General features: G+C 39.8%; 1 protein-coding gene across 1 annotated transcript in view; it reads right to left on the bottom strand.

Annotated features, from left to right (window-relative positions):
* Nucleotides 1-13,347, bottom strand: part of LOC115619127 (unconventional prefoldin RPB5 interactor 1-like) — a 51,685-nt gene that overhangs the window by 14,406 nt on the left and 23,932 nt on the right. Inside the window, exons 3-4 of the mRNA XM_030511173.1 lie at nucleotides 10,565-10,643; nucleotides 8,077-8,212 (exon numbers count right to left, since the gene is read on the bottom strand). Of these exons, the coding sequence (XP_030367033.1) occupies nucleotides 8,077-8,212; nucleotides 10,565-10,643 (215 nt within the window). The remainder of the gene's footprint in view (nucleotides 1-8,076; nucleotides 8,213-10,564; nucleotides 10,644-13,347) is intronic.

The following is a 13,347-nucleotide window of genomic DNA, read 5'->3' as shown; positions in this document are numbered from 1 at the left end:
CTCAGACTTTTGGAGTATTTCAAAAACATTAGCCTTTAAACCAAACAACAACCTATGTGTCAAATGTGCAGTCATGTCTATTAGTTAAACTGCTTCTAAGAAATACTTTATGATTCTCCCCTGAAAAATGCTCTGCATTTGCATTTCTTACTGGATGAAATACCATTCCCAAAAAGTATTCGATGTCTTGAGGAGTGCCCACCCCAACTTCAGAGAACACAGCTCCTTCCACGTGCAATCAGGGACCTGGCTCCCCTGACACAACTCCTCCATGAGTGTTGTGGTTAAGCACAGCCAGTAACTCAGAACCATGCAGCCGCTCGCTCACTCCTCCCCTTCTCCCCCCTGCTCCTGGCAGGATGGGGAGGAGAATTGAAAGAATGTAAATCCCACGGGTAGAGATAAGAACAGTCCAGTAACTAAGGTATAATACAAAACCACTACTACTGTTACCAATAATAACAATGATAAGGGAAATAACAAAGGGAGAGAACATAAAACTAAAAGGGGAAAAGGAAAAGAAAACAATAAACACAAGTGATGCACAATACAAGTGCTCACCGCCTGCCAACTGATACCCAGCCCGACCCGAGCAGTGATCTGGGCCTTCTGGGTAACTCCTCCCAGTTTATATGCTGGGCATGATGTGATGTGGTATGGAATACCCCTTTGGCTACTTTGGGTCAGGTGTCCTGTCTCTGCTTCCTCCTGGCTTCCCGTGCCCCTCCCCACCGGCAAAGCATGACATTGAAAAGTTCGCAATCGGAGTAAGCATTACTTAGCAACAACTAAAAACATCAGTGTGTTATCAGCACCGTTCTCAGACTAAAGTTGAAAACACAGCACTGCACCAGCTACTAAGAAGGAGAAAAATAACTGTTACAGCTGAACCCAGGACAGTGAACCATGTCGTCCACCATTGGACATAGCAGTAACCACCTCTCACATGCAGCTTTTATTCTTCACTTAATTCCCATCAGCATAGAATCATAGAATAGTTAGGGTTGGAAAGGACCTTAAGATCATCGAGTTCCAACCCCCCTGCCATGGGCAGGGACACCTCACACTAAACCACGTCGCCCAAGGCTCTGTCCAACCTAGCCTTGAACACCACCAGGGATGGAGCATCCACAACCTCCCTGGGCAACCCATTCCAGTGCTTCACCACCCCCACTGTAAAGAACTTCTTCCTTATATCTAATCTAAACTTCCCCTGTTTCAGTTTGAAGCCATTACCCCTTGTCCTACCACTACAGTCCCTAAGGAAGAGTCCCTCCCCAGCATCCTTATAGGCCCCCTTCAGATACCGGAAGGCTGCTATGAGGTCTCCATGCAGCCTTCTCTTCTCCAGGCTGAACAGCCCCAACTTTCTCAGCCTGTCTTCATATGGGAGGTGCTCCAGCCCCCTTATCATCCTCGTGGCCCTCTCCTGGACTTGCTCCAACAGCTCCAGGTCCTTTTTATGTTGAGGACACCAGAACCGTACACAGTACTCCAAGTGAGGTCTCACGAGAGCAGAGTAGAGGGGCAGGATCCCCTCCTTCGACCTGCTGGTCATGCGTCTTTTGATGCAGCCCAGGATACGGTTGGCTTTCTGAGCTGCGAGCGCACACTGCCGGCTCATGTTAAGCTTCTCATCAACCAACACCCCCAAGTCCTTCTCCACAGGGCTGCTCTATTGCTCTTACTATTCTATGATTCTATGATTCTATGGTGAAGCACTGGAATGGGTTGCCCAGGGAGGTTGTGGATGCTTCATCCATGGCGGTGTTCAAGGCCAGGTTGGACAGACATGGTTTAGTGTGAGGTGTCCCTGTTCATGGCAGGGGGGTTGGAACTGGATGATCTTAAGGTCCTTTCCAACCCTAACTATTCTATGATTCTATAATTCTGTGGTCGGCCGAAGGGGAGACCTTCCTGTGGCCAGGACCCCATGAGGAAAGGGTCACCTGGAAAACGGCTCATTCACCTAACTGCAGGGGAAGCTCAGGGTTTTGTGTTTTCAACTTGCCACCGTGCATCCTGAAAACATCCAACATCATTCACTGAATTTTAAAATGTACCATATAGAGCGAGAAACAATTCACTTTACAAACTACAGGGTTTTTTTAGTTCATTGAGACCCCCATAAAAATACCAGTAGAGTAAGAGAGGCTCCATAGTCTCCTCCTCTTACTACCCTGTGGTTTCTGCTTCTTAGAGCCTTTTAAGACAGATTGAACCAGAAGCTGTTGTCCAACTTTGTCACATCCAATAATCTGAGAAAAGTCTGACATGGCTTTCAGGTGAACCCGAGTGGTTCCTATTTACACATCTCAGCTAAACCGCTCAGAAAGACAGTTCAGTGCCACAGACAAGCCTCTCTAGGACTGTTTTCCAGGACTGCCAAAAGGAAAAGGTATTTGAATCAGAAATCAGGATACGTACATTTCCTCTGCACAGCAGCCTTTGAATATTTTACAGGCAGCGAGATTCCTTTACATTTAGCTCATTCTTTCCCAGCTCCCTTATTAGTCTGAAAGGACTGGACTGGATTTCCTTACACCATGATTAGCTGGTTTTACAAAGCAGCCTTCTGCTTACTACATACACACTGGTAGAAGAAAAACATAATTGGTGAGCACATTTCATATTGTTGAAAAGAAGTCCACTGAAGCCAGATTTTACAAGACATGACAACATACTAATGCCAAACTGACACAAATTCTCATCTACCCATTTTGGCTTTAATAGGTTAATTAGCTTGGCTGGATACAAATTTTAATTGTCTGAATTTGACATTAATGTCTTTGGAGTGTTGTCTATAAGGATTTGGGGAATCGCAGACATTATTTTAGTTACTTCTGGAAACTGTGTGTTACACTGGGATTTAAATAGTAAGAACAGACAAGAATAGCGAGAACAGGTTGATCTATTTTGAAAAGTCAGACTATGTGAAACAGGACAAACTGAGATGAAGCTGAAGCCTGGTCTACCTTGCTAGGTTCAGTTAGTCTTCAGGGAAGTCTCATGGATATAACATGGCAGGGGGGCTGGAACTAGATGATTTTTAAGGTCCCTTGCAACCCAAACCATTCTGTGATTCTATGATCAGCCATTTCTAGCACAATTACAACTGACTCCTGAACAAAAGAACACCTATCATGCAGTCTGTTAATGCAGCATGTTAATATTACTGAGGCTGGAGGTAAGGTATCATGCAACCTACTGCATATACTCCACTTCTGAATCCTTTGGAGATGGAAGGTATATTTCCTTGCAGAAGCACAGCACTACAGTACACTTACAAGAACTATTAATAGATTGAGTTATGGCATGCTATTTTAAGTGCATTACTTATTTTCTTGCTTTTAAAGGCCTGCATCAGTAGATTGATCATCTGAGGATTTTTAAGTGTATTTCAATAAACATATATTTAATCTGCAATAAAATATGTTTTCAGCCAAAATTTTTCAACAAACCATCACAGGTTACTTGAAAGAAGTACGATCTGCAGTTCTGCAGAAAGGAATATCTACTAAGAGCTTTTCAAAACACCCTTCTCTGGTTTTCTATTCTTTTCTGTTCATTTTTCTAGAGATGCATTTAAGATTTAAAAGAGAATCCCAATTGCTTTTTGTGTATATGGATTTAAGTTCTCTTTGTGCTTGCAACCACATAAATAAATTCATTCTTTATAACAGCAACTGCACTAGTTTATAAAATGCAACGCAACACTCTGTGCAGCAGCTTTGCGCCTTTTAAAGACAACCTTCATTCTGTTTTCCATGTTCCCTTGCTACCAAAACCAAAGTAATTTGGATTTTCTTCTGTAAAAATGTGTATAGATAATTTGGCTTTAGGAATACTAAGCAAAATTCAAAGAGGCTTCTTTGAATCACAATATATAACCTACAGAAAGGAGTTTATGCTCCTTACTTTCTTCCACTGTTTTCTGGTTAAAATACCTGGACTGTGGTCCTGTGAGAAACCCAACACCTCCTGGGAACCGCAGAGCAAATTTAGAGCACTTAGCACTGCCCGGAACCAGCTCCTGATGTAAACAAGGGTAAGGAAGGAACTGGTGGAGGTTATCAAACTAAAAAGTAATCATCACAAGAAATGGTAAAAAGAAGTTCAAAAGCACAGTGAAAGAAAATTCTCCAGCATACAGAAAAAGAGCAGATTTCAATTTTTTTTTTTAATCAAGAAAAGCAATGGCTAGATTTCTCTGTAACATTGCCTGCATTTTTTGTTCTTTCCCCCCAAAAAAGTGAGGAGGCAAGTTTGTGTTACGTTCTTTAGAATATAAAGGAAGTTATTTTCACCCCTGAATGAAACATTAAAACCTCTAAAGGCCTCACTCATTCACAGATGGAAAATGGAAAGCCTTCCTATCATATATTTTGGAGACAATATCCTTTTTTTCTGGAAATGCTGATAAGGAACAAATTCAAACTGGTCCTCATTCGCCTGGATCATCTTATTAAAAAAAATGGTATCTGTTAAACCCCATATACTAAGCTATCAGTCAATTTTGATTGACACAAATATTTGTATTAAAGGTTACATTCTTCAATTTACAATTGGGTACTATCACAATACTGTATGTTAATGTAATCAGTATTTTCATTTCATGAATTCATATGCAGCATGACACTGCAAGGGTATTCTTACATATACTGAAGACACAATTGCTAAGTAGTTCAATAATTCTCCTTTAAGTGGGATTTATTTTTTATCTGATAAATTTTTAACACAATAAAACCACTCCTAGTTCTGTGTGCATGTTTTAATTTCCCACCTTTTAAAGTGTTTAGACACTTGGAATACCTAGCATCCTGAAATAATCCACAAATATTTACAAGAAAAATCTATTTCATTTCTTTCTACAGTAACTACTACAGGGACTATTGTAATGAAAAATTTCCCATCTTAAAGAATTAACGTGATTACTGATATAGAGAAAAAATGTAATTTATATTATCACAAACACGTAAAACATATAATCCCACATTGACAAAAAGAATCTTTATTCCTTCTTTGAATTCTGAGACAATACAGTCTTGCCTTGAGGAGAACAGAAATATTATGAAGTACCTTAAGCAAGATAACTGTAAGAGAAAAACCTACAATTGCATTATTGTTGTGCTAAACTGTGACATACTTAAAAAGCTAATTTCTTTTATTATAATGGAATTTGGTGTACATATCCTTTAATCTCCTTCACTATTTCTTCACATTTTTCACACAAACGTGTGTAATGGGTTTCACAGTATCTGTACTACCTGGCTTAACAAACTGCAACAAATTTAAAACAATTAAAAATATACTCGGTGTCCTGGGTTCGGCTATAGCAGTCATTTTTCTCCTTCTTAGTAGCTGGTGCAGTGCTGTGTTTTTTAACTTTCAGCCTGGGAACAACGCTGATAACACTGATGTTTTTAGTTGTTGCTAAGTAATGTTTATTCCAACCAAGGACTTTCTCAGTCTCATGCTTTGCCAGGGAGGAGGGGAAGCCGGGAGGAAGCAGAGACAGGACACCTGACCCAAACTAGCCAAAGGGGTATTCCATACCACAGCACGTCATGCCCAGTATATAAACCGGGGGGAGTTACCCGGAAGGCCTGATCACTGCTCGGGTCGGGCTGGGTATCGGTCGGCGGGTGGTGAGCAATTGTATCCTCTCCCCTTGTTATTTCACTAATCGTTATTATCATTGGTGGTAGCAGTAGTGGTTTTGTATTATACCTTAGTTGCGGGACTGCTCTTATCTCAACCCGTGGGAGTTACGTTCTTCCCATTCTCCTCCCCATCCCTCCGGGAGTGGGGGAAGGAAGAAGGGGGGGGGGAGTGAGCGAGCGGCTGTGTGGTTCTCAGTTACCGGCTGGGCTCAAACCACGACACTCAGCAATTCCATAAACTTCACTGGATTTATTTTTTTTTAAGTTTTGGAACTAACTGAACATCTAGGATGTCACAAAAATGCACATCAAATTAAAGACCTGCTGCAATTCAGATATTATTCAAGAAGACATGATCAATATTTTATGAAAAAGTAACATTTGACATGAGTGACTGTCCCAAATTTTACCAAATACATTTCAACAAATCACAATGCTGAACAGTTTGCATCTAAATCAAAAGCTAAGCAAACAAAAATGTAGCCCCAAAATAGGGCTTTCTATAGCTATGTCAGTTAAAGTGCACTCAAAATGCAGTACAGTCACCCTTCAATTATTCCTTTCAGTTAAAAAAAATTTTAACCAAGAAATTTATCTGCTGTGGCTGGGCATTTCTCTATTCCACAGAAGCAAACATTTTTTTCACTCATTCTCCTTTAAAAAGCAAATTTAACAAAACTACTAAGATGAAAAAGATGACCTAATTAGTATTAAGTAATATTTAAAGCTTTTATATATAGTACACTCTTATTGTTACCCCTAACTTCCAAGGATTTATGCTCACTGACATTGTTTGATTTATCTGGCACTATTAATGCTTAAGTGTGCAAATTCATATTGTCCATTCTTGCATGAATCCAACACATAGAGAAGGAATCAAACTGTAAAGAAAATTTTCTGTGAAACTTGATTAAATTAACTGTTAGGGTAGTGGCATCCTCAAAGGCAAACAGGGTCACCCCTGGTGACCAGAGGTCTTCAGTGGGCAGACCCCCACAAAACAAGTCAAAGGCAATAAAGAAAACTCCCCAGAACCAGCAAGAAACAACACTCAGAAGTGAGTTACAGGAATCTCTTAACCTTTTCTACCTAAGAGCCAGCCCCTCTAAAAAAATTAAGCCCCAAGCAGATGCTCTCCCACTCCTCACCATTCAGGAGAGTGGGACACAAGATGTGGTAAGCAATGAAAATGTGTGCCTTGTATTTCATAGAATCATAGAATCATAGAATAGTAAGGGTCAGAAAGGACCTCAAGATCATCTAGTTCCAACCCCCCTGCCATGGGCAGGGACACCTTGCACTAAACCATGTCGCCCAAGGCTCTGTCCAACCTGGCCTTGAACACCGCCAGGGATGGAGCATTCACAACTTCCTTGGGCAACCCATTCCGGTGCCTCACCACCCTCACTGTAAAGAACTTCTTCCTTATATCTAATCTAAACTTCCCCTGTTTAAGTTTGAACCCATTACCCCTTGTCCTACCACTACAGTCCCTAAGGAAGAGTCCCTCCCCAGCATCCTTGTAGGCCCCCTTCAGATATTGGAAGGCTGCTATGAGGTCTCCACGCAGCCTTCTCTTCTCCAGGCTGAACAGCCCCAACTTCCTCAGCCTGTCTTCATACGGGAGGTGCTCCAGCCCCCTTATTATCCTCGTGGCCCTCCTCTGGACTTGCTCCAACAGCTCCATGTCCTTTTTATGTTGAGGACACCAGAACTGTACACAATACTACAAGTGAGGTCTCACGAGAGCAGAGTAGAGGGGCAGGATCACCTCCTTTGACCTGCTGGTCACACTTCTTTTGATGCAGCCCAGGATACGGTTGGCTTTCTGGGCTGCAAGCGCACACTGCCAGCTCATGTTAAGCTTCTCATCAACCAACACCCCCAAGTCCTTCTCCACAGGGCTGCTCTGAATCTTTTCTCTGCCCAACCTGTAGCAGTGCCTGGGATTGCCCCGACCCAGGTGTAGGACCTTACACTTGGCTTGGTTAAACTTCATAATGTTGGCATCGGCCCACCTCACAAGCATGTCAAGGTCCCTCTGGATGGCATCCCTTCCCTCCAGCGTATCAACCGAACCACACAGCTTGGTGTCGTCGGCAAACTTGGCGTTGACACCACACGGCTTGGTGTTGTCGGTATTCTAACATCTAACATCAAAACCTGAATTTTGGTAACTTAAGCTGATGCATCATTGAAAAAGAAAAAAAAGCTCTGGCTAGATCTTTAAAAAAATTAGACATATCCAATAAAATACAAAGTAAAGATGGAAAATAAGGTGCTAAACTGGTATTACATCTGAATGAGACTTCTGCTAGCGAGCTCACAAAAACAGTGTAGATGCTACTAATTTTATATATTAAAAAAAGACACATAATTTTGACTATTAAATTATGTTCAGAAGCATACATACGTTTTTTTCTGTGCTCAATCAGCTCAACAGCCTGCTTTGCTGAGCATTTTGAAAACCAGTTGTCCCCAAGCAGAACAGTAACCTCATTGGTGTGGACAAGTTTTCCTGGCATGAAGGCAAGAGGACCAAAAGGTACCTGTGAAAGGCAAGAAACTGCTGAAAATCACAAATGAAAATAAAACCTAGACAGTCATTCATGCCTTAGTTTTTAACAAAAAATAAAATACAGAGTTAAAGAAATAAAAATTCTACAGCAGTTATTTAATGACTAACCCCTCATATCTATTCAAATGACCAGATCAATTTAAATTTAGTATTGTACTTACAAAATCCGAAAAGTATTGAACTAGACAAGTTGGTTTGTGACATAAAACTATAGAATAGCGGAATGCTCGCATGGAAAACAATCCACTTAATCTGAACATGTAAGCCTTGATGACAAAAATATTATCATTTGGGTGAGTTACATATTTGTTATACACAGACTACATTCATCTCCTAATAACAGCAAGTTTACCTTTGCTAAAATGTTAAAAATACTTAAATAGGTATGGTCAACTCAAACTTAAGTTGCTTTTCTCAATATCCATCTTGCTAATAGTAAGTACCTAGAAACCTCGGCGTAAGTTTGCGGGGCTACTAGCAGGATCACAGACTGTGCTTAAGCTCACTTTGTTTTATCATTCACCAGTGTGCAGACCTCAACCTTCAAGCAATGCTCCACCAAGCAATACCTATCCTCTAATAACTCTCCAAATACTGACTCGGAATACTTCAGACAGGAGTACATTGGGGATAAACACATTTTACAACTAAGAGGTGCTTCTTAAGATGTGTAAGCCCTATTTTAACACATACTACAATGCCTGGAACATTGTTTTCATGAATTAAGACACCTTCCACAGCCCACACTTTACAGACAGTGCTTGGGCAAGTCCTGTCGCTAAGAAGCCTTGGCCACCCTCACGCCTACCTCCTGCACCAGCCCCCTCAGACCTACTGCCACCTGCCTGGCTGCCTTTAGGCTTCAATTGCAAAGGAGACCCAAAATCAAATTGAAGTTAAAATGGAGGTGGCAAAACACTAAAAACCACATCCACTTCAAGTTTTCTCTTTCTTAGGGTAAAAAGAGATCTGTCTCAGCCAGTTTGTATCAGTTCCTTCTACTTTATTCCTCTGCCACCTCCTTCATTTCCTCAGGATAGCCACTTGCTTTCTCATCACATTTGTACTGAAGCAGAGCACTTGGCCTAGTGGATCTCATCCCTTGGAAAGTGTTCTTCCCTAGCTCCAGTATCCAGGAGGGTACCATGGCTTTAAACAGTTCTCCGGCAGGCAGCATCCTGACATTAAGGATATGCCAAATGTGCTTTTCCTACACGTGTACCCTTCTCAACTTGGTTTTCAAGTAGCAGACTGCACCATTTGCCTGTTCACTCTTCCTCTAAAATGATGAAAGTAAAATTGAAAACATGAAAACATTTGGCTAACAGGATAGGAACTATTTATATACATTTAAAATAACAGATGTGAGTTGACATTGCTGCTTTAACTAAGAATAAGCCCTAGCTAGCCTTTTTTAAAAAATAGGGGGTTTTCTATGCTTCAAAACAACACGATCTTTTTGCTTTACAACACGTGGCCACACATATATACATAGTAAATGGACTACACACATAAAATCCAATGCTGAATTATTAGCACAGGAAAGGGAAACACTCTCTTTTCCCACATGGTAAGAGTACTCCAACGCTGTCTTACTAACAACTCAATTCTATACGCTGAGCCAAGCTGCCAAGGAAGAAAGCAGCCAGGCACTCTGGGCTGAAATCAGCCATTCAGTTATTTACAGTACAACTTCCCTCCCTTCAAAGATATAACTTGAATTGGACCTGAGAAGGGAGGAGGGAAAAAAGAAAGAGGGAAAAGCCAATTTGGTCAAAATTCTGGTGAGCACAAGCCAACAGGGTAAAGTTTACACAGGGAGCTGTGCAGCTGTTAGGGAAGATTCAAAGCACCAGAAAAGATCGCTATGTCAATGTGAAGATCTGTGAAACAAAAATTAGCAGCACTTTTTTATGTAAAAATCAATGTTCTAGGGTTTATTTCCATGAATCAGGAAATACTATGGCCACTCTCAGGAAATGACTAAGTAACATAAGTCATATTATGTTATGACTGCACTGCTGAACCCAGGACATTCAGTCATAATTACAGTTTTCTATACAATAGCTTTACGTATCAAATATGTCAGATTTTCTATTAGCATTTATGTCATCGGTTCTCAGTTGTCAGTAACACTGTAATTTACAATGGATTTCAAAGAAAAGAGAAAGAAACAAAAGCAAAAGTTTAACTATTACCATAATAAACATAACATTACAAAGTACTACATGGCCACCTGAATAACACCTCACTATGAGTGCAGATACCCGAGTTACTAAACATTTTAGCCCATTTCCTTGTGTGAACTCTACAGCGTACATACCATGATATCGTAAGACAGTTTATTGGGCAATGTACGAAGTCGTTCCTGAAGAGCCTCATAATCACTCTCCACCTTCTTCCTGTTGACAAATTCAAGTTGATTCAATTTCATGTCTAAGGTAAAGAGTTAACATTTTTCTGCTAGTAATTCAACAATACACCAAAAATACAGAAAAATAAACTATTTTACTCTTAAACACATACAGTTGATAGATAAATTATTTATAAAAGACTTGGGATGACAAACAATAGATTATTTTAGAATAACATGTATTAAAATAGGGTCATGATTATTTTAAATTGTTCATCTCTTTCTGAATTTGAATTTTTTATGGTGCAAATAATCAGTTCTTTCACTAGGATTTGGCATATCTCACTCCATGTTCAAGTTTAATAGTTATGCCACCATCAATATTTAAAAAAATAACTGAAAATCCAGTTTATACTTTATAAGAGGCAAATTCTTACAAGTAGCACTTGCAATAAAGAATTCATGACTTTGGTTTGAGCTGACATAAATGGGCAGCATTTTAATTCATTCTGATTTTCATGTGAACTTTGTGTTCCTACAAGGAGTCAAGATGCGTGAAAGATGGCTTGACCACCAGGATTCTGTCACATCTTCAATCCTTGACAAGGGACATTGCAGGTGAGGAACATCCCTTCTGCTGCCTCTCCATCCAAAATGTAAATAAGGCTCATGCTACATGTTGCCACCCAAGAGAGAAATGGCTTGGAAAACTTAGACAAATTATTCCCACAGCAGATACCTGGCTCTTCAGAGGACGTTGCAAGATGCAGCATTTCATTTGTTGCAGGGATTTTCCTTTGTGTGCAAAACAAGCAATTAGACCCCTCTAAAAAAGCCTTCTTTTGGTAAGACATTATTAAAATACTTAAATTCAGCTGGAAAACTCTTTTAACGGACTACTGCCATTCTGAAGGTGGTCAGAAATCAGCTCCTGCACGAAGTAGCTGGCATATAAACGTCAGGTTTGATGATATTGTTTACTTGTACTTCAAAACAGTAAATGTATATATGGTAGTAAATTCTGCAATAAAAGGCAACTTGAAAGCATGGAGCAGCATGCTTAACAATACTGACCTGAGATGCAAATTATAGGTTTTCTGAGAATTCAGGAAATCAATCTATAAATGTGCTGAGAAATGAATGTCATAGTTGATAACACAACTCTCAAAATATTATTATTGATTTTCCTAGATTCATAAGCAGAATGAAATCTTCTTCAGCATTCATTATGAAAAATTATCTGATATTCCTGTGTTTGACTCATTTGCTTCCATAGTTGAACTTTGCAGTAATCACCCTACTTCATACCTGGAGTACTTCATACTTTAAGCTGCTGAACAGTCTTGAAAAAAAGAATTTAGGTTTTTATGCCATTTGGACATTAAAGTGTATTCCATATAACTGATTTACCAAAGATGCCTGTTGCTGCTTTGCTTTGACAGCATATTTCTCCCTGACATTTTAGGCAAGTTTCTCTGTCCACATCGAAGTGAAAATACAATTCACTTCCTTCAAAGAGGAAGGACAAACTCATGAATCTTAACAAAATTCACTGAGATTGGGGGGGGGGGGGGGGCAATAAAATGACAACTTGGTGTCAATGATATCAATTACTTAATATTTACAGAATCCAGCCTTTGCCTCACAGAGATCTGTATTTGAGAAATGGACACTGATGCACTCCAACCACCTGCTGAAAAACAACCAACCTCCAAGCCAAAGGCCTGGCCCAGGCCTCAAATGCGAAATTCTGTGTCACTGACTACTTAAAAGGTCTTATATGAACAAATTACTCAGTTGAAACAAGAGCACTCAGATCTTGCACAATCAAGATCTAAATAAGGGTACTAAATTTTAAATATTTATTTAATAAAATCGAATGCTGTATAAACTGCTTTTCTACATAAAAGGTAACAGTAAGTTAGGATTTCCTTTTGACATGCTATGCCCAAATCCCCCAAGCTCATGGCGCCATGGCCAGAGTTTGCATAAAAGCAAACACATGAACAACTCCTCCTTGAGTTGACATGAACAACAGAGAACAACAGAGAACAACAGAGCCCTCCCACCCCACTCCACAAGCCTCAGCCATTTTTGTAAGAGAAAATAACTGTCACAACTTGACAAACTTTTAAAAATCTGTTCGAATTTTAAGGCTTTCTGACAATTCGTTTCTTTCTGAAAAATACTGTCTCTTAGTGAAAGAATGTACATGCAGAATTTCACACAGGATCGAATTGGTAGGGACACTGCAAAGCTCCTGATACAGTATGTGTGCTGGGGATATTCTGCCTGCCTTCACCACAGCAGCACCAGGAGGAACTTCAATAATATTTCCCTTATTGAAAATTAATGCAGTCTCTGAATTTTAAACATAAATGAAACATATTAGTTTTAGATTTTTTTTTTGTGAGCCAATAGTCAGAATTTAATATGATGTGTATAGATTGCCTTGATTTTTTTCCTCTTATCCAGTGCTTGCAGCCTATGTACATTTAAAGTAAAAACATTTGAGACACACTAAATATAAATTATTTGCTTGGAGATCTTTCAGGCATGAAGAAAAAGCCTCTTAAAATAAATTTAAAATATTATATGCTTGATGGTGTATAACCAAAGGTTTAATCTCACCACTAAAGGGGCAGTTGCTGTGATTCTGCAATAAACCTGCAGACAACAATCAAGACAGCTCCTGTTGTTCTCTCAGTAAAATCATGGTAAACACAGCATGGATATATTGTAATTTGATATCT

Source organism: Strigops habroptila, chromosome W (assembly GCF_004027225.2).
Source record: "Strigops habroptila isolate Jane chromosome W, bStrHab1.2.pri, whole genome shotgun sequence".
NCBI classification, from domain to species: Eukaryota; Metazoa; Chordata; class Aves; order Psittaciformes; family Psittacidae; genus Strigops; species Strigops habroptila.
This window is presented reverse-complemented; position numbering and strand designations above follow the sequence as displayed.